Source organism: Rutidosis leptorrhynchoides, unplaced genomic scaffold (genome assembly GCF_046630445.1).
Source record: "Rutidosis leptorrhynchoides isolate AG116_Rl617_1_P2 unplaced genomic scaffold, CSIRO_AGI_Rlap_v1 contig60, whole genome shotgun sequence".
Lineage (NCBI taxonomy): Eukaryota > Viridiplantae > Streptophyta > Magnoliopsida > Asterales > Asteraceae > Rutidosis > Rutidosis leptorrhynchoides.
Window position 1 is genome coordinate 1 of NW_027266821.1, and position 23,884 is coordinate 23,884.

Below are 23,884 nucleotides of genomic sequence, written 5' to 3' on the forward strand. Positions count from 1 at the left end.
GTACTGCTGACCCGTTTCATTTGACCACTCATCTTCCCCTAACTTAATGTAGTTCCAATCGCTGTTAGAGGTCAAGGATTGGATAATATAATCATTCTCTGTAGATGCGGGCCTTGAAGACAGTATGACCTTGACAGGTTCTCGACACCTAGGAATAGTATTATTAACCAGCTTGAGATTGTAACTTCTCGTTACTTCTGATATCCGAAAGTCCAATGTATTGAGTTGCTTTGAGTCTGGAAATGCTTGAGGAGGAAATATGCCAATTTTCCCCCCAAATGGATTCAGAACTCTGAAACTGCCAGTACCAGTCGCTTCGACACGCACTAACCACCCCCTTTGACATGAAGAAGGTCCAATGCCATTGTATGGGGAACTCCCATGCTTGTTTACTGATGATGGCAGCTTCAGGTGATAAAAGAAGCTGGTACAGAGCTTAAAATACCCCTGGTTCTGGTTCTCAATCACACAGTAGAAATTCTTTACCGGGAGTGTAAGCTGCAAAGGAAACCTCCTTTCCGGTGGAGGGATGGAAGTTCGCCAAGACGAACAGACAGCACGGATTCTAATAGAATCTTCATCAGTGTCTAGGAGCTTCGCAATAGAAAACACGATCTCCCCAGGAAGTTCAGACCATGGAGTTGGCCGTCCCATGATTCCTGGATTATATTATTTCCACATTAACAAGGTTAGAATAAGTATAAACACATTAAAGTAATTAACAAAAAAAAAAGTCAAGCACATGAATACAAAAATTCATTACTATAAGGATAAATTAACATCAGTAAGACTGTATATAGATAAAACACATGAAATTTAACAGGATTTGTAGATCAGAAAAAGAGATGATGCTTTTTTACCGGCTAATTGATCCAAGAATGTGCTCTTCCAGACTTGAAGGCAGTCCCCTTTTTGATCAGCAGAACTGAGATGAATTATACTTCAAAATTTCAATTCCCAAAGCTACGAAGGATTTTTCAACACTAAAAGTTAATCAATTGTCGTATGTTTGGTCTGAAAAATATTTGAGATAGGACAAGGAGATATGCTCTGACTGCGCCGCACGCGTATTCATTAAGAAGAAAGGGTAAAAAGAAAACCTAATTTGTTATCCTATGATGGAAAGATTACACATCTTTTTACACTCTTGCCTGCCCCCACTCCTATCTAATCCTTTTTTGGGCTTATGTACGTGTATCGATAGATATGCAATAACATATATGCCTTATTTGTTTTTTTTTTTAGAATAGTAAAAAGAAAAGGGCAAACCCCGGAGCAATAAGGCTCCCCACTTTGGGGGTTTGCTGTTTCCGTGACTCGAATTCGTAACCTTCAGGCCACACGGGAAAGGAGCACACCTTAATTGGTTGCACCAAGGCCCACCCTCCTTATTAGAAAAAAATGTTACTAAAAAATTTATATTATAAAAACAAGTTAGCTTGAGCTTTATTCCAATCACAATGACAAGACTCATATCAAGTTTTGTGAATACTAACACGGAATTTTCGGTGCAGTAGCATTTCAGCATACCCAGTTCGGTTCATTCACAACCAGAGTATATTCTAATGGAGGCACTCATTATCGTGCATTCGATTTGTAAAATTTCAGTCACATTAGACAAGTTCCATGATCAACTTAATTAAGAGAGTGTTCAGAGCAATTACCCCATTGTGCCTGGTGGCGATTGCCTCTTTGGCACTCCTCCAAATTACACTTTCGTGTTATAGAAAGCTATGGGCCATTCAATGGGGTCTCCGTATTATCTCGTATAGGCTCTTTTCCCTGTCTAAGAATAGCTGAATTAAGTATGTTATTACAATTGAAAATGGAAACTTTAAGTACGTAAATTTGAATCAATGATCATGCTGTTGTTTCTTGAAGATTCATGGATGTTGGCGACAACTCTAATGCCTAATTCATTCAAATTCTCTATAATGCCTCTAAAACATAGAAGTATCAATTCAAGTATACCAGTCCAATAATCCATTTCACAACTTTTCCACCTAAAAATTCAAATTCGTCTTTCCAGTAAATTGTATAAAACTTTAATATATTAACTACCCACCTACTGAAACAGCTCGAAGTGCATCCAATTGAGAGCTGCGAAAACAAAGTGTAGCTTCCAAAATGCCAACGAGATTCCTTTTATGTCTTCGTCACCATCTGATTTCATTTTATTTTAGGACGAAGAAGAAGAAATTCCAACTATATATACACGTGGTCGTTTGGACTTGAAAAATGAAGAGATAAAATGGGCCCCCAATATAGGCAAATCGTTGCCCCAGTCCAGCCCTTTTTAATTTCAAGTATTTTTTTTTAATTAATTGTTTATTTTTAAAATTATTTTTTTATTAATTAATGTTTTTATTTATTGTAGTAGTATTTTTTAAAATTAATTTTCATTTTTTTTTTACTAATATTTATTAGTATCGGTGGTGTGGATTAGACAAAATGATAGAAAAATTGGTTTGACAATAATAATTTGATATACGAATAAAATTAGAAAAATATGTATAAAAATTTGAAATAATGTACATGAATTTAGGCTAAAGTATAGAATAATAGAGGTAATGTTTAATAATTAAAAATTTAAAAATACAGTTAGAAATGATTTAAAAAAAAAAAACTACTTGTAAATAAAATAAAAAATTACTTCAAGGCTTAAAGATTTAATTGACTTTTTGTGGCATCGCAATTGGAACCATGAATCGATTATAAGTTTGTTTGGGCTTGTGAATGTAAGAATTAACATTGAATCTTTAACTTTTATTACTCGTAATTACAATTCAGAGAATGAGATTTTAAGTGGGCAAACTACACTTTTTATGTAAAAAAAAATAGTATATTTAAGATAGACCTCAAAACTTTAAAATTGTAGAATTAATCCCTCACCTATTCAACTCTTCATGCAAGTACTCCTCCTTCTCCGCCCTTTGTCACAAACAAATATTCTCTTCAATCGCATTTCATTTACCCAGCTCACGATTTCAATGTCTGACAATGAATGAGCAGTACTACATGTTCTTCACGACAATGAAGGGTAAGTTGTTCTATTTTCATCACGAAGACTCCAAATTTAACTATATACACTGAGTTGTGTATCTCTGTTGCGATGGAATGATATGCTATTTGCTTGTGGAATTAGGGATGGCAATTGTATCCGAATCTGCGGAGATCCGCTAATTTTTATCCGTCATGGAGAGGATTTGGAGGGTAAAAAATCCCCATGGATACGGAGACGGATAGAACAAAATATCTATTTCATAAATGGAGGCGGAGACGGATATGAAATTTTATCCGCGGATATATCCATGGATATCCGCTATAACTATTGTATCTAATATATTTAATTAAAGATATTTTATTCACCATTGACATCAACATTTAACATGGAGCTCTTTTCTATTCAAGATGATAAAGATGTTGATGATGTAAGTAATTCTTTCAATTTAATTACGTAATATTAATCATTATACTTGATTATCTGTTTTAAAATAATTTTTCATAACAATTTTTTCTTTATGCAGGATGTTTTCAACTAGTCAAAATATTTGAAGTTCGATGCGAGTTCTCGTTACTCTTTTTTATGTCTTATTTTTCAATTCAATAAAAAGATAGCTATAACGACTTTCTATTATTTGTCAAGTTTATGTCAATTTTATTTTGAACATTGTTTGCTTAATAAATAAAATAATTTTTCATTAATTTTATTTATATCTTTCATTTATTTAATTTTAATTTTTCGCAAATATCGATGAATAAAAAAATCCGTGGATATCCATGGATATCAGTTACCCGACATGAATACGGAGACGGGTATAATTTTTTATCCATCACGGATATGGAGACGGAGGCGGAGAGTGATTATTCTAAATGGATACGGAGGTGGAGATAGTACTATCCGTTCCGAATCCGCTCCATTGCCATCCCTATGTGGAACCCAACTCTTCCAAAATTCATAGAATATGACGAGCCTTACACATTGAAAATTGATAAAATTTGTGAGTTAAGGCTGTAAAAATTATCCACCCATCACTACCCATTCACATATCCAACCCACCTCAATTTTAATGGATTTTATCAAATGGGCTTCCAATCCAATTTCATCCAACACAACCTAAAACCATCCCAATTCATTTTTATGGGTGGGTTCAATTGCCTTCCAACTTCCACAATTATAAATAAAATTTATGTCCTTATATTTTTCCTATGTTAATATACGTCCTTCATAGTTTTTAATAATGTCATATTTGGTCCATGAAACTTTTCAAAGATTGTTGTTTAGTCCTACGAAACACAACTCCGCCGCCACAACATACAACTCCGAAAAATAATCCAGCCGACGTGAAGGGCGGTGACGAATCGTAAGAACAAACCAACAATCTTTGCGAGCAGCTGACGTGAATGCATCGGAAATCCAGATTGCAAGGAAGAAGAAAATGGAAATTCATGGTTTGCTCTTACGATTCCATTTAAGCAAAAAACCAAACTTAGATAGTAATCTATGGATTTGCAATTCGATCTAATCGTAAGAGCAAAAACCAAAATAAGATAGTAATCCATGGATTTGCAATTCGATTCACTCACCGATTCAAAGAACAAGCAATTCCACTTCTTTCCCCAAATTTTCTTCTTCTTCTTCGCAGAGGCGTAAGCTCGCGGCGAGGTCCACCGCCACAGAACTCTCCGCCGACGTTAGTGATACTTTCCGTGAAGTCAGAATCTTCACCGCTGTCGGTGAGCCAGTGGTCTTCAAGGATCTCTGGGACCAAAATGAGGTTCGTTCGTGCTGCTTGAAGTTAAAAAAGTAGAAAATCTAAGTCGTGAGATTGGATGGAGAGGCAGAGAGTCTCAAGACGGAGGACGTGACGGCTTACGTGAGAGGAGACGACAGTGGCGAAGCTGAGGAGTGGTGGAGCCGTGGAGGTAGTAACGGAGCTGAGGAGCGAGGACTGAGCTTTTTATTTTACTTTTTTTTTTTAATTAAAATTTTAATGGATTTTTATTGGGTTGGATTACCCAACATAAATCACCAACTCACTCTAATGAATTGAATTTTAAAATCTAATTTTTAATTCCATGTTTATAAAAAAAATCAATTTTATGGATTGGAATGGGATGGGGTTGGAATGGAAGTTGGGCGTTGGGTGTTTTTTATAGATTAGTAGTCAGGATTGGGGTATTCTATTCTATAATAAGTTTAAGATTATTTGATTTTGGTTTTGATGGGCAAAAAGTCGAACCAGATAGATACAGTTAGCTTAATTTATGACTTGTTTTGGTTCTTCTTTCTTCTGTTTATGGCCTCTTTGAAGTTCTTGATTGAGGGGTATTCTCTAGTTTTTCAGCTCATAGATGGATTAACTCTTGTTGTAACTTTCCGAATGTGACTGTTTTTTAATCATCGATTTGTTATGAACTGCACAACTATTACAATTTAAACATCCAGAATCGTAAGTAGGACCATCAAATTAAACGAAAACGGTCGCTTTAAACATGATGGGAGTCTCAATATCATCTCAAAGAGACAAATATTGTCTTCCTTCAAATTGTTGCCCCCAACGAAGTTCAGCCAATCAGATTTACGGGCAGTGTAGAACTTAGTTTCAGGATAAAATTTATACTTGAAATTCCAAGTCCTACCATCAGCAACTTGGACGATAAAACATCCATCTGAGTCTGGAAAGTTAACCTCAGCAAAAATGTAGAGGTATATTCTGCAAAAATGAAATATCAGTACATGTAAAAAAACGATAACATCCAATGCAGCAATTCATATATACTTACAAAATAGGCGTCCTTAGAAATATTCGCCCTGGTGATAATGGTTACAAATGATGCATTTTCAGTCTTATACGCCAAGCAATTCATAGCAGCACGTTGACCAGCGGCAATGCAAACAGTACCATGTGAAGGATTGGAAAGAACAATGTAAAACCAAGGCTAGACAAGTCAAATAGCCAACAAGACAAAGCATGTCCCTGAAAATGTTGAAATAGTCACTTTGAGTGAGTGGCATTATCTAACTTTCAAGCTTCTTTCTTTCTACTTCACACAAGATTCAATCTGCATAATATCCCACGTGGATACTTAGCTTAAAATTACGATATGCATATTTGTTAATGACAGAATAACATAAAGGAAACTGTAAATGAGAATGTTATTATAGCAAAACCAAAGGAGTTTATATCAATAACAAAGCAACAAACTCAACTGTCTAATAAAAGCAAAAAACTGCATCATACTGTATAAATTAATACAACATGATGATAGAATGTCCTAGCGCCTCTCCTCTTCTCAGGGGAAAGAGTAGTCATCCACCCCAAACTCTCCATCGAAAAACAACGAATGATTTGGCTGCTGAGGCACAATTGGCGGACCCTAAAAAAGAACGAAAAAACAAGTAAATATGAGTCAAAACATGAAATCCTGTAAAAAAAAAAAGCATATACAAAACAGAGCTGGTGTAAAATAATGAGCTAGACATTTTAACTAGTAGATAATAATTACTGATCAGACTAGCATACAATGTAAATTTGTTCACAAAAGAAAAGAAGTATGTTTCTTTCAGACTAATGATTTGGGAAAAAAGAAGATAAGTTAGCATACCTGTTGCATCAGTGGGTTCAACATCTGATCCAATGGATCAAACTCATTGAAGAGGAAACCCTCCTGTGACTGCCCTTGATTCACATAGCTATCGTTGTTAGATCCCAATTTGGGAACCATAACATTCTCTTGGTCAATGCTCTGGCCAAGAGAAACAGCAACATCATCCATACCAAACGGATTATTTCCAGCCACAGCCGTTGAGAAACCGATTGGATTAATATTACCAGTCTGAGAGATATTCTGAGGTAGATTATCTCGCAAGTTATTGAAAGGCACTTGGTCATGATGACCTAACTGACCATTATTAAATGGCAAAGAATTAGGAGGGAATCTGGATCCCTGCCATGTGCCAGTAGCTCTGCTCTGATCCACAAAACTAGAACCACGGGCTCCAATGTCAAATACATTGGGATTCAATGAAGGACCGGTAACCGGAGACTGATTCCCAAATCCAACCACTCCACTTTGTGGCCCATTCCTAAATGCATTCCTAGAGGTTTGATCATTAATGGGATTGAACTCTGGATATCTTGTACTTTGTGGTAACTGGTTCAAATGGAACGGATTGCTATTCTGGTTGACCACAGTTGAATTGAGATTGCCGAGAGAAGGATTATAGGAATTGTAGAAATCTTGGGGATGACCAGGTGGCATAATGACATTGGACGACGACATTCCGGGGAGGGATAATCCAGGCTGGGAGTTTAGTCTATTGAGCATGCTGCCTGATTGATATGTTGAAACAGCAGTGTTTGGATAACTTCCGCCAGCCCCACTTAGGGTTTGATAATCCCCGTAGCCTTCCAATGTTCCAATTCGGGGCCCATATGAAGCAGCCATGTTGTCATGAGTATTAACTCTCTTAAGATAAAGCCTGTATTTCTGACAGAACATAATAACCAAAAACCGGTAAAGATTTTTCTGATGAATTCATCATAGTCTCAAACAAAAATTGTTTTAAAGTAAATTGGTCAGTCTATCTAAATTTGACATTCTCAGATTTCAAGTACCCTACATCAAGAGAATATTTCCTACTAACTGAAATATAAAAAGAAGAGGAACCATCTATACCTGTAGATGGCTTGCTACATTTTCCCTTGACAGCCCATCAACATTCATGAGCTCCAGAATTTTCTTAGGAACAGCTCCTGCATACGAGAGAAGTGAATATCAAATGAAATCTCATAACAACTATCCGAAAATAAATAAATGAAGGCCAAATAACAACTCACTACCAAGTCCCAGCTGATTAACAGCTTGAACAAACTTCTTATGCAAATGAACAGACCAAACCACACGAGGCTTCTTCGGATTCGTCGAGTTCTGATTCTCCTGTCCATTGCCCTCTACATTTTCTTCATCCTCTTCAATTTGATCCTTCCTTTTCTTAATCCCTTTTCCACCTTGGTCACCGCTACCGGAAGCCCCCGCTTCATGTCTGTTGTTGTCTCCAATGTTGTTCGGAGACTTGTTTTCGTTCCCCGGCCCAGCCTTCTTCTTCTTCTTCCTCACAACATGTTGCCATATATTTCGAAGCTCTTCAAGCCTGCAAGGCTTTGAGAGGTAGTCACAAGCGCCATGCTCCACCCCCTTCAGCACGGACTCCTTATCACTCTGAGAAGACAACACTGAAGCCAAAAAAAAAAAAAAAAAAAATTCTTTACATTAAAGACCTACTATTTGAAACCCAGCTAGAATTTAACTATGCAAATTGGGGCCAAAACTGACAATATAAGTAAAAGAATATGATTGAACATCATTGAAAGGATCAAAGTATTTTTATGCTTACTGATAACGGGCATGTCCATTTCAAGCCCCACGAGTTCTAAAAGCTTGAATCCATCCATATCTGGCATGCCTACGTCAGTGATTATGAGATCGAATCGGCTACGATCTTCCCTTAACATCTTTAGGGCCGTGACAGCCTGATCAGTGATGGTCACTGCAGAAACCATTAATGAGATGTAAATATTTATTTTGAAAGAGTATTTAACAGACAAACTTGACATAAAACCAAAAGCTAGATCAATTGTACACCTGAATGCAATCAAACATAATCTAGTTTACAGGAACAAATATCTAAACTGTTTCAAATTAACAACTACCATTAAAACCCAAAACAGAATTGAAATTAAATGAAAAGGAACCATAAGACAGACCTTCATAGTGGCATTTCCGGAGAAGGCCTTCTAGAACCATAAGACAGATTCTGTCATCATCCACGCAGAGCACGCGCATGCCCATCGGAAAGTTGTCAACAGCAGCCATTCTGCATACAAAACAGAAAAAACAGAGATCCCGATTAAAAAGACCAACAAAATAGAGAAGCTAGAAGAATTCGAGTCTGCAAAAACATGCAAAAGAAAAAAAAAAAAAAGTTCATTCTTCTGAGTCATGAAAAATGAAAACTTTGATTCAAGCCTTGAAACAGAAAACCAGAAATTCAGAGAAAATTAGAATTCCAGAGAAGAAAGACGAAAGCTTTAGAGTGAGAAAATGTACTCTGAGAACTGAGGAGGAGATGGAGAATAAAAGTGGAGGAGGGAACGTTAACACCAAAGCAAACTCAACAGAGTGACTTGACTTTGGGATTTTCTTCTTTATATATAGTACAAGAGTACAATTTAGTATTACCCGAATTTAGTTCTGTATTTTTTAATATTTAATTTTATTTTTATATTTTTGTCTTTAGCTTTATCTTCCCTTTTCTGTTATTTTCTTCCTTTCAGGATATTGGTCAAGGATAGATTATGTGTAGCATAGAAAATAAGATTATGAGTACACAACCTTGAATGCCAATTTTCTTTTTAGCAAGAGTTTTTTCTCAGTTTCTACTAACTTGGGAGAGATGAATGTAGAAATGTCTTTAAATTTGGAGAGAGAATCAAATTTGGCGCGAGGTGTATGTAAATACGACTAACGCGAGATGTATAAAAGGTCATTTTATCCTCTTAATTTGTTAAGTGTACATGATTCAAATTTGGCGCGAAAACGTACGAGTATATATACGAGTGGCGCGAAATATATAAGAGATTATCTTATCCACTTAATTTGTAGTGTAAATGTCACTTATACCCTAAGGCGATAATTTTTCACTATACCGCAAACGTGGATTCAATTAAAAGTTGATATTTTACTTCTCCAATTTAACCGAATTGAAAAGTACTCATATGACGGGTGGAATCTCTTATAATAGATTGGGTTTTTTTTTAGAATTAGACGAGAAAAATATTAGGGTTCATTTGTCGAGGTTGAAAAACTAGGGTGGACTTGAGCGGAAAAAAATGATGAAGTGGGAGAGGGTTATTGGGTCTAATGACTTAATTAGTGACTGCATCGATGAAGTTGATGAACAACGGACAATTCATACTAGACGAGTCAGGAATTTCACAAACTCCAATTAAAAGAGGGTTCACTCAATGACAAATATATTGAATAAGTGGATCGTCGTGTGGTTTAGTTTAGTTCTGGACAAGTTGATTAGAAGAAAAATACTTGGTCCATTGAATGAAATTAGAGTTTGTCATACGCTTTAAATTTTAATTTTGTGCTTTCCATGATTCACCTTCTTTTGCATCCTATTATGTAGTCATAGGACCACCAATTTGAACTTCAACATATTGTATGTTCTTGGACATCCTTATATAAGAAACATCATTCAACAATGGGAAGGACCTACTTAATTGAAGAAGGATTTAGCTCATGATTATGTCGTGAAAAAATCGTAGTGACTCTGTAAGATGTGTCTTGGCGTCGGACGACGTTCAATTGTGCACGAGATCTCGCCCTCTTTTTCTTGATCGGAGCACTTGAAGTCCCTCCCTAGTAGTATGCGAATGATGTGTATTGCCAGGCCCTTCCTTACATCGAACCATGTTAGCTTTGCATATGGTTTATAGAACTCATATAAATTTTCTTGGCTTTCAAATACCATTCCACTTCTCGGCTTCTTGATCGAGTCTGTATTGGAACCATCCACCTCATGCTCCAACCCTAAATCGCAAAATGAACAATGATGGCAGGCCAATGAATCGATATTGGTTCCATGTTTACTAACGTGAAATAAATAACATTGGATGGTTTAAATGCTCGATCAAATTCGAAACATTCATCAAGAAGTACATATGGAAGTGTGTAATTCCCAACCGATTTAGTACACCCCTTAACATCGCTAAAAAATGGGATCATAGCTCGGTTGTTTCTCATGTTACAACTACTCAAAATCAACACACATAATATTAACCATAAAAATCAAGATGAATAATCATTAGCATAAAATCTATTTTTTTCAGCTTATCTTTTTCATTAGAAAATAGATGGCGCTTTGTCATTATAACTTGATTTTTCATCGAAAATATATCTATCAGTTGGAGTCCATTATTAGCATTGTGCCAGCTTTCTTCTTCGACGAAGTCTGTGTTCAAACTCATAAGATCCATAAAACTAAAATATCATATATTTTAATACGAAAATAATAATTTTATTTATAATTGTCCACAATTATGTGTCGCATCTATTATTTTTCACATTCTTTTTCTCTTCCGTCTTTATAGTAAAATATTAGATACCTTAAATTAAAATTTCATATTGTGACATTTAAAATATGTTAGAGGAAGTATTTAAGAAAAGAGACGTGTTGCATTTTGTATATTTCGTTTCATTTATCAACGTTATAAAAAAATAAATGAATCAACAATTGGAATCGGTGGCCCTTTTTTTCATCAAAGTCAGTGACATTATCATTATACTCCATCTTTGTTATCATCACTAGCTTCTGAATACTACTGTAACTTTTCTTTTCTTTTTTCGGGAGAAAGATAAGATAAAGTTTTGAATGGTAAAAAAAAAAATTATTATTTATTGTTAGGATTTTTCATAAAGTAAATTTATTTTGGTCAAATGTTATTGTTTTGATGAAACTGATGGATGAACTGAATGATCAGTTATAACCTCGTTAAAATTTGAATGAATTCTTTTTTACTATTTTACCAGTTACTTATGGTAACTATGGACAATGTCCCAGTAACACAAATGTTAGAAGGAAAAAAAGTAAACCAATCAGGATGAGAGATGATAGAGCCCATTAAGAATGAGGACAATAAAATGGGGTTTGCACACAGTACTTGACGTAATTGATAAGCATCTCCTTCATTCATGAATCGAGAGGTTCGAGTTGTGCACAGTCCGTATATGTTATAAAAATAAATTGGGGCTTAGGATATTGAAAAATTAGCTTTCAAGTTTAATACTTGGGCTATGGTAATCTATTAAGGGCTTATTTGGTTCGTATGATAATTGATCTAATTCAGAATCAGTTTATAATAATTGGGATTTCATGAACTGCAACTGTTTTGGAAGTCTACGTTGTACGGTTTCTCGACTAAATCAATTCGTTAGTTTTAGTGGTTCAGGCTTGAACCGATGAAATTAGAACAGTTTTGATTCCCATTCATATTTGGATGTGGAAACCAACCTGAAGCCGGTTCAATAGCATATTTAGAAATCGACATTGCTACGGCAATGCTCCATCGTGGCTTTTTTGGTAGCCAACTGAGTTACAAGTTTTATTCGGCGCAATGAGGATAGTGACACTTACTCGCTCGCTCTAGCCACATTTAATAAATTACACAAAAGTTTCCTAAATTGTACATTAAAATCCACATCAAAAAGCTACGTCTGTAAGATTAATTCTCGAGGCAACACTCAAGAGAATGTGATAAATATAGCAGCTCCCCAGCCTCCCCTGCCTCAAAACCTAAATATTGGGATATCTAGAAGCAAACAAACTACTGTATATAATGATTTTTTTCTCTATGATCAGTTTCTAATACACGTCTGTTTTCGATAACAATTCGCTACTACGCTTATTCTATTTTCATTTCTTTCCAAATCTTAAGCACTTGTTGTGCTTAACTTCTGTCATACTTGACGTGGAAGTAAGTTCATTCTGAGGTGGCTTTGTGATTGCAAGCTTTTCCATGGCGTTTAAGAATTTCTTTAAATGCTTAATGTACTCTGGATATGTTTCCAGATTGCAATGCCCTCCACCTTTTACCCATAACGGATCATACTTTTCTTTTGCAAGTTCCCATAGACGCTTTCCGTGAGACAAATCAACTATATCATCAGCTGTTCCCTGCAAATTTTCAGTTAACAATTAAAAAAAACACAGAAAAGAAAAACACATCATTTTTCAATTCAAATAAGAGAATGCAAATTGCAACATGATGTAGTGAAGAGGGTAGGTAGTTGAACTTTCTAATTTCATTTTAAGATTAGCAATGAGCAAGTCGATTGTCATCCCTTGTCGTGAAACTGAAATTCTTGAATCCAATGAAAAGTCGGTATCTGAACAATAATATGCATATATTTCAAAAATGCAACAAAGTTCAAGTCATCAAAATGGGAATTACTTTTAAGTATGAATTAAGTTGGCACTGATCATGAAGTAATGGCAATTCACTAAAAGCCACAGATCTTGAAGAAGAAAGACAATGTTTGAGTTAAAAAAATACTTACATGTATAACCAAAACCGGACAGCTAACATGTCGAATTTTGTCTATATTCTGAAAAAAAGACAGAACAAGAAATTTTTTTTATTACACAACCAAGTGGCATATTCTTGTCACACAAGAGATGGATATGAATGGATGAATCCAGTGAGTAAAACTTAACTTACTTTAAATATGTCGAACCAAAATGTCATCTTGACAGGATACAAGACTCGAATGCCCGATAAAATGGCACTATGAAGAACAACCCCTCTCAATCTCTGCAACCGAGAAGCCAAGTGTACTGTGGGCCCACTTCCGACTGATTGCCCGTACAAAATCAATTCCTCTTGCTTAGTATCATACTCTCTCTTTAAACAATCGTACACTGCCTCTATGTCGTGATATGTGTTGAACTCAGACGGCTATATATCATGACCACATAAATGATCCATTATCAGTTACGTACAATCAATAAACAATTGAGTTTGAACTTGGCATTTCAATCAAAACAATCATTCCATAGAACTTCTCTGAGAGTTCATTGGATTCAAACTAAGGTAATTAGTTTCTAATATGAATATACCTTTCCAGTGGAAGCCCCATATCCTGAGTAGTCGTAGCTGCAACAATTTAAAACACAATACGTCAAACAACTATAAACAAGTAAAGGAAACAAAATACTATCAATACGAATTGATTAATTGCAGATTGATATCTTTTGTTCTTTCTGAGGGGCTTAGGAATTTGTAAAACCAATAATGGAAAAGAATCACAATGATTGCAAAGACCGATAGATAGGCCATAGATCCGAACAGGAAATTTTGACCATTTTTAACCAGGCAGTAACAATCAAATATTGAATGAAGAATATATAAAGAAAGTTCCAAACCCCATGATTGACACACAGAATGAGCTCCATATTGAAAACGAGGACGGTTAAAAACTTCATAGTTACTGTATTCATCAGGATAGAAAGTAGAAACCACAAATTTGCAACAAAGTTATTTATCCATTGTTTCTTTTACAAAGTTCAGTTCACTTAAGATTCAAATTCAATCACCAACAAGTTAAACATAAAAAAACATGATTAAACAAAATTCATAGATATCAAAATTAGCTAATCTCAATATGATAATAAAATTAAAAATAAAGGGAAATATCAAATACCTCATAATATTAACTCGAAGGTGAGCTCTAAGCTCGTTGAATAGCTCAAGCATCTGACCCAAGTCAGCAGCATTACCATGTGAATACAAAAGTGTGAATCTTGCACGAGGGTGTCTCCAAAACGTTGCCACAATTTTATTCCCACTTTTAGTATCCAACAAATGAACGTCGACGTCTTTGTCCACCGTCAGACCGGAGAATAGAACCCTGCCGTCTTCCTCCGTACCGACGTCGTACGTCGGCGGGTCTGGCGGGAAAAATGCGAATTTCGCCGCCACATTCGATGTAACATTACCCATTTCTTATATTGAAACAATTCAATTCTTTTGTTAACACTCTGTTTTTTTTGAAATTGTACTAATTGAAGGACGTACTAAGCAAAAGCATGCAAATGGGTTATCTCTATTTGTGAAAAGGAAAGTTGGGTCATTGAAAAAATGGATAAAGCTTTTGATTGATTAGTGAATGCAATGATGGCCTCCATCATCTGCGAAAAGTGAAAAAATGAAGCTTTATAATGGGTTTCTCTGTTTTAATGGATTCGTCATTTGTGAAGATAGAAAATTTTGGGAGAAGATGAAGAGAAAGTATATATTACAAGTGGGGAGATGAAAGGATCCGATCTAAACGGATGAGATTGACAGTCTGCCTGTAAATGGAGGTTGCTAGCTTTTGGTGTCTGACTTTTTGATTATATTGATTGAAGCTCGATTAAAGGAAAAAAAAAAGTTTTTTTTTTTTTTGTTGAAATGAAGAAGAAGATGATTGTTTTGGTTTTGGATTGAAATTAGGATTTAACTATTTTTGAGTTTGTGTTTATATTAACGAATAGCAGTCAATGGTCACTTTGAGAGAGAGGATATGTTTGCAAATGGCAATTCTGTCCTAGCTTAGCTAGCTAGGCCTTTGAATAAAGTAACGTGCTTTTGGATTTTTGGGGCCATATATGATATGTATATATGGCAGGGGCTCGCGCGAAATTTGGGATTTTATTGGGCCATCTATGATATATATATATATTAGTGGCAGGTGTTCGCGCTGCACTCGAGTATGTGGATCTAGTGTGGGTTAATGTCGATTTAATTTGTGTATTTTATTTTCATAACGAGAGAATGAAAGAAACAATGAAGATGGGATATCAATATAATAATTTAACTTACAACTAAATAATAAAATTGATTATGATTATAGAATATATAGATAGTAACGTGCATTCTTATTGGTGCTTCTTACATTTATTTTTTAATTTATTTTTTATTCTTCAATTATATGATACTATTAATTAGCATGTAAAGAAATAGCATCTAATACAATGTTTAAAATTAAGTCACAAATTAATTATGTAGTAAACATAAACTACCATTGAAGCCGGTAACAATGAGACGGAGCTAGTGGAATTCAGCAAACTGGTATAGATAAATTTTAGCAATTCCGAAATCTTCATAAGCTGCATGCAAATAATTTTCAGAGCTAGCCATTACAGAAATAATCATTTTAAATGGCAAAGCCACCACCATATAAATAGATCGACTATGAATTATGATTGGGATTTTAGGAATTAGACTAATATCATTCCGAAATGAATTTTGTTTTGTTGGCTATTTTAGGAAGAAGGGTATAATAAATGCACACTCACTTTCTATACAGAGTTATCTGCGGAACAAAATACTCAAACCCATTCTCTGGAGAATATTGTCCACTTGTTCTGGCAAAATGACAAAAATATTTTTAAAATATGAACGTGAAGAGTGTTTTGCGAAGAAGTTGAAAAACATGTATAACAAACACGTATCACGTATTGAAAAAATATTTTATGTTGATCTCTCCTCTATAAACTAAAAAGTTCCCAAAAATAGTAGTATTAATAAATTTTTGCATAAAAATAGTAGTAATATGTAATTACGGGCTAACGTTAATAATATAATATTCTATAAATTAATAATTTCGTTGAATAAATAAATTTTTCTGTTCTTAAAATATAACTTTTAAATTAATTTAATTTCGATAAATTAATAACCTCGATCAATTAATAAATTTTAGCATTTTCAACGGTATTAATTAACAGAGGTTTAAATGTGATGTGTGAACTATTTTATTTGTGTGATTATGTTTAGAAAAACTGCAGAAAATATCCAATCCCAAATTTTAATTTGTTTTTTTCGTAATGTGTGTTAGATTTAGATCATGCTAACAAAGAGATGATATGAAAATAGAAAAACTGGTACACTCAACTGCAAAATTTGATTAATTGAAAAGGAAAGATTATCAGTCATCTCATCAACTAGTACTAGATGTTGGTGTGATTGACTTTACAAATTTATCGACAAGTTTTTTTATTTTTGTTAATTATTACTCCTATATCAGATAAAACATTGAAGAAGAAAGGGTAATTGAGACATTATAGCGAGGCAGACAACTGGACAAGAGGGCTCTTAAAACAAGTTATTTAATGAACTGCCGGCTCCAAAAGAAATAAATTAGTACATGAAATTGAGAGGAAAAAAATAACAATAAATACTCCTCATTAGTAGATTAATCTTATCAGAAAAATAATAATTAAAGCCAGGTAAAAAAGGGTTTGATGGACGGCTGAGATTCGGTCAAAGGCTGTTGGGGTGGGGGATCTTGGAGCAGAAAGGAAATTGTCAGAGATCAGACATTCCTCCTCATTTGATTTTTTTTGTTTTTTGTTCAGAATTTTCATTCAGACAGTGTTTTACCAAAGCAGAGCATTTCTGTTTGGCTGTTCTTTGCCCTCTTCCAGGATTCACCCCAACACAACACTCCATAAATTTGAAATATTTTATTAAATAATTTAATTAGTAATTAAAACTGTAAAGAAAATTATTATTTTGAATTTTGATTTAAAAAAAAAAAAAATTGGTATCCCGACTATTATTCAAGTGGATATTAAACTTGAAAATATGGAGTTCGAAATGTTCAAAACAGATTTTTTGTGAATGAGGTGGGAACACGAAAAGGTAGTATTATCATATTAAAATAGAATGTTATGATTATAATAAGATTTAAATTAAATTCAAGGTAGACTAGACTCCATTCTAACAAAGTGTTATATGGTTTTCACGTGACTAAAATATAGCGCAAAATAAAATAAAAAATAAAAGGAAAATTTTGTTATATGGTTTGTGACAATAAGTTTGGTAATAAATAAACTTCAAAAAAACAAAATTGGTAATAAATAAATTAAAATTGACCAGCCTCTTCAAAGATATGGGACCTCAATCATTCATAAGTGGTGGACCTAATTAACCTATTTAGCAAATAAAGGAAGGGGCCTTGTAAACCCAAAAATAAAATCGAACTATAAATACAATCAAATTTCACTTATTTATATCAACACTTATCACATAAATATTTTCCTTTTTAAACTTTATAGTCAAATAGTAACATGTTTTATTATATCTACGCATCACAAAAAAAATTAATAAATAAATTAGATTTGATTAAATTTAACAATAACTGTTGTTGTTGGGAGTTGTTGTTCTCTCGATTTTCATTTGAGAATTCGAGTTTTGCTCAGTAGAGTTATGGGACGTTTTTGTTCTAAGTTAAAGTACAATTTAGAGAAATTCTTGAGAAGTTAATCCGATCGAACTGTTTAAACAGATTTGTGCGTGTTTCAGGATGCGTTGATTCTATGGCTTTTACGCCATGAATTTCTTACTCTCGAATAAAAAATAATTGTTGCTACAAATCTTTAGAGAATAAATTTTGGCTTTTGATTAATCAACCGATCGAATTTCCCAAAATTTCTACTTTATATATTAATATTAAATTAAAAATCAAAACAATTATATTTTTTATAATTTTTTTCAATTTATAATCACAATCACTTACATTATTTTATTATTAATTAATAAAAATACAAGTAACTAAAAAAAACTTCATAAGAAAAACAAAAATATTAGTTGTAGGGAGTAAAGTGTACTACCACTAGCTAGGGATCACTATGGTCAAACACATGAGGTTCATATATTATTGAGAGATGAGATGAGACTCAGTGACTCACTAGCATTAGCATAGGAGACAGCAGACAAAGTCTCAGAACTTGCCACCTAACATTCTCATCATAAATAAATAAAAGTTCTATTGGAAAAATAATATATATATATATATATATTAATCCTCAAAAAAAAGTTACAAACAATTACACGTGTTTATTTTATTATAATGATGGTATGTTAAAACAATAAAAATATTTTATTTTGATCTCAACCTTATATCACATTTGTCATTCTATGTTATGTTATTTGTATTTGACATTATTGTCAATGAGGGTTTTTTTCTTTTTTAGGTTCAAAAAAACGAGTGTTGTTTTTTTCTTTCTTTCTATCATTTGACAAATGTAAGAAAAAGAACAATGTATTAATTCTCTCATTCATCATATGCGTATAATTACTTCATTTCCTCCTCTTGCATATACAATATACTACCGTTTAATGGTTATTTTAATCAAATTGTTAATTATAACCTCATTTCCTTAATTCTTGTTATAATTTGTAGTTTACGTGTTTGAGCCGACTTCAGCTGGAGTTGGTCACTTAGAAGTAAGATCTCTTTAATTCTCAACTCCATGCATTAGAGGTGATCGAAATTTAAGATCCAAATCCAAGATTATACTCCATCCATTTAAGTATCGCTTTAGACAATTTATTTTTTATTTATGACGTTTTGTAAAAAATCAAGGCATATTTTTGTCTATTTTTCCGGACGCACCTTTATTTATAATTCCAATAATTTAAAAGTTTAATTACTTTATTTGCATAAAACACCCTATGTAACTAGTTCAGAAGTAGTCTTATTTGTCTATCTTTATTAAAATCAATCGACAAAATATCTATACTATTGAAATACTCCTTCCGTTTCACAATATTTAATGTTTTGAGTTTTAATGACATGTGTAATTAATCAAATGTATTAAAAGTATTTTTATGAAAAAATATTTCTCAAACTTCTCCAAATTGAACAAAACATCGTGCATAGTTTAAGAAATGTTTTCATTGTAATAAACAAATCACTAAGTCCGTCCGTTAGATGAAAATTCCGTACTTTTAAAAATTAATAATTTAAATATATCATAAAAAATTATGTAATATTTATTTTTATCAAATATTATTAAATATATGTCAAATATCATATCAAAAGGGAATTATTTTAATTTTATATCAATTATAATTACTTTGATTTTATTTCAAAATCTACTATCCAATTAGAACTAAAAAATTTATTTATTTTTTTAAAAAAATAATAAACATAACAAAAAGTAAAAGTCACATATCAAGATTTAATTTCTTAATAAAATTTATAATTGCATCTAATCAATTTAATTGTTCATATTATTTGAAAAATAAGATAAGCTCGTTTTAGTTAGAAATAGAAAAAAAATACAATGGATATTTATTAGGAACAATAGTTTAATAAAAAAATTTGAAAAAATAATATATATTTTAATTTTATTAGGAAATTTTTTTTAGTTAATATGTCCGTTTGAATAGAAAAAAAAAGATATGCTCGTTTTAATTAGAAAAAACAAATATAATAAATTTTAATTAGGAAAATTGTTAAATAAAAATTAGAAAAAATATAGTCTATTATAATTTTATTAGGAATGTGTTTTGATTTCCTAATTAGAATAGAAAAAAAAATATGATTGACTTAAAATTGTAACTTGAAACCTAATTAAACTCAAAATTCTAAAATACATGTGTCAAATTATTATTTATTAATAAAATATCATGTGTCGGATGTTGATTTGACAATAAAATCTGCAATTTAATTGCAATTTAATTTGTAATCGGAATAAATTAAAAAAATTATCTATGTTGTCTATAAAATTATAATTGAAACGAATTAAAAAAAATTAAAAAAATATCTCTATTATTTATAAAATATTCTCATTATATCTAATAATTAAACGTGTCATTAAAATTCAAAATATAAATAATGGGACATACCATTTTTTATATCACCTAATCATTTTCTAAAAATTTGTAACATATGTTGCCCGACATTAAGGTGATTGAAGAGAGTACTTTTTCTAGAAATCTCCGACTTTAATTAAGAGCTCTTTTACAATTATTTCAAAGTTCAAGCAAATATTTTGTCAAAGACTAGGTCTATTCTATGAGGAGTTTCTTTTAATTTTTTTTATTTTTTTTATTTTTTTTTATACTTAATACAATAATCTAATCATCCAAAATTCGTTTTTCGTGAGATGAAACGTCTTGATCATTGAGCCACGTTGTGGTTGGTTTTAAAGTTATTTTTTTGTTTAAACAAATCTATAAATGTATCAGCGCCAGCTAGACGTGGAGATGGATTACTCGGAATAATAAAGGCTAATGTAATAGTAATAATTTTGTTACTAGTGTTTCACAAACTTGAGTCGAAAGGAAGACGACTGGGTCAAAAAAGGGCATAGAATTCTTAGGAGTTGGTGCTAAAAAGAAAAAGGATTTAGGTTTTCAAAAGATGATTAATTGACAGACAGACAATAACTCGTTAAGTAGTAGTCATATTTGAAGAAATCTAGGAAATAGATAATCACACTTTCATGTGATTCCATTCATGTCAAATCTTGTCTTTGTTAGTATAAAATTAAGTAATAATTGACTTTCAAGAAAGAAAAAATTAACTAATAATCAGAAAATGAAACTTTCGGCCGTCATCTGTTTCTTAATTTGCCTAATTTATAAATCATCACATAATAATCAATCATACAAATAGATCAAAGGAGTTGATTATGCTTTGAAGATGTACGAGTCAGATGTGCCTCAAACTAATATATATAATGTTAATTGTATACCAAGAAAGAAAACTACGAATTTGCCAACACCATTAGATGCAATTAAAAAATCAGTAGGATCGATACGACGAAATATTGCAAGGGATCTTCAAAGTTTGACATGGACTATGTTAAAAGGCAATCATAGGCAAAAGCTAAATTCATCAAGCATCAAGATTTTCCAAGAATACAATTCCAATTCACTCAAAGACACTTGTAGTAACAAGAGGAGTCGACCTGAAAAGTCGAAATCAGATATACATATGTTTGTCGATGTGTGTGTATAGGAATAACACAAGATAGAGAATTAAGAGGATCCAATTTATACCAGTAGGGTCACAAACTGGTAGCATATCATATTCATTTGCAAAACAGTCGAAAAGAGAGTAACCATCAAAAGCCCATATATATTTAGTTCTTTCACTGTATTAAAGAATCCACAACGCCAAACACACCACATGGATGTAATATTAGGAGTGAAAACAAATTCCACACAGTTTTACATGATTTTCAATCCCTATCAATCAATCAGCCAACTTGTGATATATAATGTCTGGAAAAAGTACCACAGTTAAACATCACAGCGACGAATCTTGTTTTTGTTTACCTATTGCATGAATAATATCGGATTTTGATGTTATTTACATGAGAGATAAGTGGAAGTGACCATCTCAATCCAATTTGCATAATGTACAAATTTGTACATGTATTTGAACTGAGTTACAAAAGCGGCCAGCTTCTTTTAATTTTCCAGAAATTGGTCAATTTTGCTGTTCTCTAGACTTGGACTTTATCGACTCAGGATCAATTCCTGTAAAATTAAAAGAAAATGACAATTATAAGGAAGAGGTTACCTTTCCATTTTTAAATAATATATGTTCCTCTTCGAGCACAGTTTTAGCCCCAACAACTGAGACCCAATTCTCTGAAATCTTGTCCACACGTCCATTCAAGATCTCAACCACTGTAAAAGCTCTGATTGTGCCACTGGGCTCGGCTTTCGGCTGACTCATGGAGCTTTTGCTGACGTCGTTTCCTTGATTTGTAATAATTCTGACCCTAGGAACGATGGCTCCATTCAGATATATAGTGTTGTCGTCCCCAACGACAATCATTTTTCGTACACTATTTCCATCCATCTGCCAACTGTTTATGCATGTGACCGAAAATAACCAATGGGATGAATTTTGTACTCTCTTTCAACTGAGATATGGCCAGCTCTAGATCTGTAACAGGAGATGTTACTATTAGCATAATACACAGAACAGTTTATCCCAATCATGAATAATCATATAATATGCCAATTCATGTTTTTATTTGATGTTTTTTAGAAGAACCACCGGAAAACAATATCTAATCTCTTATGCAACAGAAAGTTTTCATGCATACACATCACTTAGGCCATAATAATAACAGGAGAGCTATACACCTATATTTGACAAAAGGATAGAGAAACGTCAGGAATTATGTACACATATACCTGGATCACCATGATCGCACCTCCAGAGACCCAATCTTTTCCACAAATGTCATTCAAATTAGAGCCAAGACCTGACAAAAGACGAAAAAATCGTTTTCATTAAAAAAAGTCGCCCCATTTTTTTTTTAAAAAAGATGATCTTTGCATCCATCTTAGGAAAGGCAATTCACCTGTCGGTCCATTATGAGCAAGAAATATAACCATATGCTCTTTTGGAGTTCCCGAAGCTGCATTGTATATTCTCTTAGCACTTTCATTCATGTCTCGCACTCCATATCTATAAATAAAAATGCAGATATGGTGATCTTAGAATGTGAAAGCCATTTTTATTCCCTTTTAAACATTCCGAAACCACATGTTAACATCCAGTAAACTAGAATACAAAGAAGATATAATGGCAGCTTCACAAATACAAACCTTGCTACTAGAAGGTTCTTGCGAAAGAGCCGTTCACCGCCACAAGAAAATGGCCGTCCACCAACTACACTCAGTTTCAATGAGGGAAATTCAAGACGTTTGTAGCCTACATGCTCTGCACCAAGACTGAGTGTTGCAAAACAAACTTTTATTCAGTAACCATATCGTTTTCGGGCTGAACATTTTGAGTAGTAGTAGCTCTGCCTCTAAGCATTAGACTTATATAGATAACTTAAGGGATATTAGCAAGAAATTCATATATTACTGTTATTATTAGTAAGAAACACGAAACATGTGATGAACGATTTGGAGTTTATGATTTAACACATACCATTCAAGCTGAAGTTGAACCTTGTCTTTTTTCCTGAAATCCAAGTCGATGACAAACGAGTTAATCTTCATCGATAATGCATTTGTACATCAAACAAGAATATCATAACTCAAAAAGGAGAAACATTCAATTCAATCAACAAGATATTAGTATCTTTTAAAACTTACTTGCTAGAGAACTGCTGAGTTCCCCAAGCATCATGATTCCCCAAAATAACTGCTTTCGGAAAATCAAGACGAGCAATACTCTCAACCAACTCAACATTCTCATTACCAAAATCACCTAAATTGACAGGGAAGACAAATTAGCTTTTCAAAAATGATTTTCCCATTTTACTCAATGTGTGAGCATAAACTACCTGTGAAAAGAACTAAATCAGGCTGGAGCAATTGAAGTGCTTTAGTATCTTCTAGTAGATTCCAATCGTCATGCTTTCAATAATAAGAATCAATCAACAAATTAAAGCCAAAAGAAAAGAAAATTGCCAACTAAAAGCTTCAGATGGAGAGAGAGAGAGAGAAATAGGGACACTTACGACGTCTCCGACGACGGCAATCCGGACTGGAGAACTTGCCAT

The 23,884-nt window shown here is 33.1% G+C and overlaps 2 protein-coding genes and 2 pseudogenes across 4 annotated transcripts; all 4 read right to left on the minus strand.

The window, feature by feature from the left end:
• Window positions 1-11: 11 nt before the first annotated feature.
• On the minus strand, window positions 12-654 carry LOC139884774 (putative F-box protein At5g60060; the record flags this gene model as incomplete). The annotated part of the gene is made up of 1 exon (XM_071868760.1): window positions 12-654. A coding segment is annotated over exon 1 (643 nt), but the record flags the coding sequence as incomplete, so codon positions are not given.
• Window positions 655-5,437: 4,783 nt separating this feature from the next.
• LOC139884777 (two-component response regulator ORR24-like) lies at window positions 5,438-9,573 on the minus strand (annotated as a pseudogene).
• A 2,914-nt stretch (window positions 9,574-12,487) lies between these two features.
• On the minus strand, window positions 12,488-15,039 carry LOC139884772 (uncharacterized). 3 transcript variants are annotated; one of them, XM_071868758.1, is made up of 6 exons: window positions 15,006-15,039; window positions 14,275-14,578; window positions 13,691-13,727; window positions 13,293-13,529; window positions 13,132-13,179; window positions 12,488-12,748 (listed from the first exon to the last, which is right to left on the minus strand). In XM_071868758.1, the coding sequence occupies exons 2-6, from the start codon at window positions 14,571-14,573 to the stop codon at window positions 12,488-12,490; spliced, it is 882 nt and encodes a 293-aa protein (XP_071724859.1). In that variant the 5' UTR covers window positions 14,574-14,578; window positions 15,006-15,039. The 3 variants fall into 3 exon arrangements, with proteins under 3 accessions (XP_071724859.1, XP_071724857.1, XP_071724858.1); XM_071868756.1 differs by lacking the exon at window positions 15,006-15,039 and having other exon boundaries at window positions 14,275-14,573; XM_071868757.1 differs by lacking the exon at window positions 15,006-15,039 and having other exon boundaries at window positions 12,730-12,741; window positions 14,275-14,573.
• A 6,830-nt stretch (window positions 15,040-21,869) lies between these two features.
• LOC139884778 (uncharacterized) lies at window positions 21,870-23,884 on the minus strand (annotated as a pseudogene).

Coding starts and splice junctions, on each gene's coding strand:
- LOC139884772 (XM_071868758.1), bottom strand. CDS start 14,573: ATGGGTAATGTTACATCGAATGTGGCGGCGAAATTCGCATTTTTCCCG. Junction 13,728..14,274: donor CTTCGAGTTAATATTATGAG/GTATTTGATATT, acceptor AAATTGTTGCAG/CTACGACTACTCAGGATATG. Junction 12,749..13,131: donor GTCCGGTTTTGGTTATACAT/GTAAGTATTTTT, acceptor GAAAATTTGCAG/GGAACAGCTGATGATATAGT.